The sequence below is a fragment of the Microtus ochrogaster genome, chromosome 8, assembly GCF_000317375.1.
Source record: "Microtus ochrogaster isolate Prairie Vole_2 chromosome 8, MicOch1.0, whole genome shotgun sequence".
NCBI lineage: Eukaryota > Metazoa > Chordata > Mammalia > Rodentia > Cricetidae > Microtus > Microtus ochrogaster.
In genome coordinates this window covers 42,779,145-42,782,751 of record NC_022015.1, presented here as the reverse complement: position 1 = coordinate 42,782,751, position 3,607 = coordinate 42,779,145, and the positions used below count along the sequence as shown (strand labels likewise).

At 49.9% G+C, this 3,607-nt stretch overlaps 1 protein-coding gene across 1 annotated transcript in view; it reads left to right on the top strand.

The window, feature by feature from the left end:
- The window catches only part of Slc3a2 (solute carrier family 3 member 2), an 18,760-nt gene that overhangs the window by 10,528 nt on the left and 4,625 nt on the right, over window positions 1–3,607 (top strand). Inside the window, exons 2-4 of the mRNA XM_005351894.2 lie at window positions 1,115–1,525; window positions 1,964–2,137; window positions 2,966–3,060. Of these exons, the coding sequence (XP_005351951.1) occupies window positions 1,115–1,525; window positions 1,964–2,137; window positions 2,966–3,060 (680 nt within the window). The remainder of the gene's footprint in view (window positions 1–1,114; window positions 1,526–1,963; window positions 2,138–2,965; window positions 3,061–3,607) is intronic.

Here is a 3,607-nt window from a genome sequence, read left to right as displayed (position 1 = left end):
TAGACCAGGCTGATCTCGAACTCACAGAGATCCACCTGCCTCTGCCTCCCGAGTGCTGGGATTAAAGGCGTGCGCCACCACCGCCCGGCTACCTTTCCTCTTTCTAAGGACCTCTTGGCGGGAGGTGGAGGTAGGGTGGGAATGGGTGAGTGGGTGGTGGTGGTGGTATGGCATTTGGGAAGCTTTCAGAGTGTGAGCTGCCTCCAGGGCCCAGCACAGTCAAAAATGGTGTAGGAAGCCTGGCACACTGGAGGGTTTGAGACGTACTGCAAGGTACCGTCATGTACATTCAAAGTGCCTGAATGCCTTTGGAATGCTTATTCCAGCCCCATTAGTCTCTTTTGGATGTCTGATTCCCAGTGCCAACATTCTCTCACTGGTAACTAGGGTAGGATAAGAAAGGTAGTGTCCACTTCAACTGCAGTTCTCTCCTCAGATTAATTTTAAATGGGGAGAAGAACGGATTAGAGTTAATTCTATGCAATTAATGAACAAGGATTGGGGTGGGTGCTCAGTAATTAGTTGCTGCCTGAGGAATTTAATTCTGGGTTTTGAAAGTTGCTTGGGAGTAAGCCCCGAGGAGAAATCCAGGACCCGAGCTAAATTCGGAGTCTCAGAAGACCTGGTGTGGGGAAAACAGAAGTGGGATGCAGTTGCCTCTGCGTGCCAGGGTCTGTGTGAAGCTGGGGAGACCGGGTGTTAGCCTGAGCCCTGCCTGGGGCGAAGGGATGATGGTGTGGATGGAGGCTGGTGCCATCCTGTGAGACCTCTCAGGGAGTGGTGCCTGAAGGTCGGAGAAGGGGCTTTGGAACTTGGTCAGGACAAATTGGAGTTTGTAATCCTAAAAGTGACTGACTCGTCCTCAGCTTCCCAGACTCTGACTGAAGAAGCATTAGGGATCGAGGTTCAAGTAGCAGGCTGCACACTTTGTAGCTTCTGGAGACTATTTCTCTGCATCCCTTTAAGGGGTGGGCCGGGGCGGAGCTCCCGAGTCACTTCCCGGCAGAAGCAGTTAAGAAAGCTGAGCCACGGGACGTCTCTCCTTACTCGGAGGTCCAGGCAGGATTCGAGCTGCCCACTGACCACAGACCGTGTCGTGTCACTGGTTCTGCAGGCACCATGAGCCAGGACACCGAAGTGGACATGAAGGAGGTGGAGCTGAACGAGCTAGAACCGGAGAAGCAGCCTATGAATGCAGCGGCCGGGGCGGCGGCCGGGGAGAAGAATGGCCTGGTGAAGATCAAGGTGGCCGAAGACGAGGCGGAGGCCGGGACCAAGTTCACGGGCTTGTCAAAGGAGGAGCTGCTGAAGGTAGCCGGCAGCCCCGGCTGGGTGCGCACCCGCTGGGCGCTGCTCCTGCTCTTCTGGCTCGGCTGGCTTGGCATGCTGGCGGGCGCCGTGGTCATCATCGTTCGGGCGCCACGCTGCCGGGAGCTGCCGGTACAGAGGTGGTGGCACGAGGGCGCCCTCTATCGTGTCGGCGACCTTCAGGCCTTCGTAGGCCCAAACGCTGGAGGCATAGCTGGTGAGTGGGGGGCACACCGTCATTCCTTTCCCTTTGTGCCTCTCATTTAACCGGGCCATCTACTGCCCTCCTTCTTCTTCCTCACCCTCTCTAGACGACCTCAGATGTTCTCCACTGCTCCATTTTCTGGGACCACTCCCTGACAATCACTCCTTCCTTTCTTTCCAAAAAACAAAACAAAAAAACCCCCCCAAAACCCGCTACTACTCCTACTTCTTCTAAGGGTGGCTGACTCAGCACATCCACTTTCTCCTCCCCCGAACCACGAGGCGCCTGAGCCAGTTCAAACCAGTTTCTGAAGTAACTTGCAAGGCTCCTTGCGTCAGCTACTTTGTCTCGTGATCCAGCCCCCTCTGAGGGAGTGGGAAAGTGGTGGAGAGAAGGAGGAGGCCTGAGGCTTCTCGTGCCTCCCTGTTTAACTCATCCTTCTTCTCGCAGGGCTGAAGAGGCATCTGGAGTACTTGAGCACCCTGAAGGTGAAGGGCGTGGTGCTGGGCCCAATTCACAAGAACCAGAAGGATGAAGTCAATGAAACCGACTTGAAACAAATTGACCCCACTTTAGGCTCCCAGGAAGATTTTAAAGACCTTCTGCAATCTGCCAAGAAGAAGAGTAGGTCTTGCCAAGAAACCAGAAAGGGTTTGGCATTTTGGCTGAGAAGCAGGACAGAGTCTTTGTCTGGTTTACTCCTAACTGGTTCAGAGTTTTTCTAGGGCAGGGTCCGGGGAGATATGTTGCTATTCACACTGAACAGTATGGTTTCATGTGTTCTCTCTTGGCTGGATGATTTTTATTTACTAGTTGTTTTGGTTTTGAGGTAGGGTCTCACTCTGTGATTCTTGTTAGTTGACCTGGCTGGATGAAAGTTGACAGAACTCCACTGGTTCCCGGTGCTAGGTTTAAGTGTGCCACCATGACTGGCTAAAAACAATGACTTTTAAATTTATAGTATGAGTGCTTTGTGAGTAAGAGATTAACTGTTGTTTTATAATTCAATATAGAGGGCTGAGAATGTAGCTCAGTTGGTAAAAGTGCTTGCCTAGTATCCATAAAGCCCTGAGTTTGATTCCTCAGAACAATGGAAAACAGATATACAAGTGTCTACCTCTAATCCCAACACTTGGGAAGTAGATACAGGTGGTTTATCCCACCAGTCAGCCCGTAGACATAAAACCCTTTCTCAAGAGCAAAAAAAAACAAGAAACCAAAACCTCACTATGGAAACATGTTGAAAGATTTTTTTTGTGTGTGTGTGAGGAGAACCTAGTTCCTGTAGCTCAAACTTATTTTCGCCACAGTAAAATTGGTTGAGGGATTTGGTGGGGTTCATTGAAGTCTAAGATACAAACCATACATAGGTGCACTTAGTAGCCTTCTGTGAGGTTCCTTGTTTTCCCTTTGTTACCCCTCAAAATTTCTCTCTGCGGGTTGTTGTTCTAGGCATTCACATCATTTTAGACCTGACTCCCAACTACCGGGGCCAGAATTCATGGTTCCTTCCTGCTCAGGCTGACGTTGTAGCCGCCAAAATGAAGGTGAGTTTTGTGGTTGGTGGCAGACTGTGTGGATTCATTCACAGCAAGCCTTGTGTGCACTTAGCGTGGCTCTCACAAGCAAGGCTACTTCCTCCCATACATAGCCTGGAGGGTAGGCCCACAGTACACAATGTTTTTTTTCTTATTTCTTTTCTGACTGCTCTGTGTGTGTGTGTGTGTTTCCTTTACTCTAGGAGCAAGGCTGTGCCAGGAAGGGAATTTCTCAGATGTTAGTCTGGAAGTTTGACTTTTCTTTTTGTCGTAGGAAGTCTTTTCTTTCTCTGTGGGAATCCTGATCTGACTGCTTTCCCAGTTTTTGTTTGATGTGTTTGGAATGGAGCCCAGTCTGGAATTATAAGCACTAGGGTCTTACTGTGTATCTGGGACCATACCAAGTATTTATTATTTAAGAAAAAAAATTTAACTCTCCTATGAGTTTTTTTTTTTTTTTTTTTTCGAGATAGCTGGTTTTGGAGCCTGTCCTGGAACTAGCTCTGTAGACCAGGCTGGTCTCGAACTCACAGAGATCCGCCTGCCTCTGCCTCCC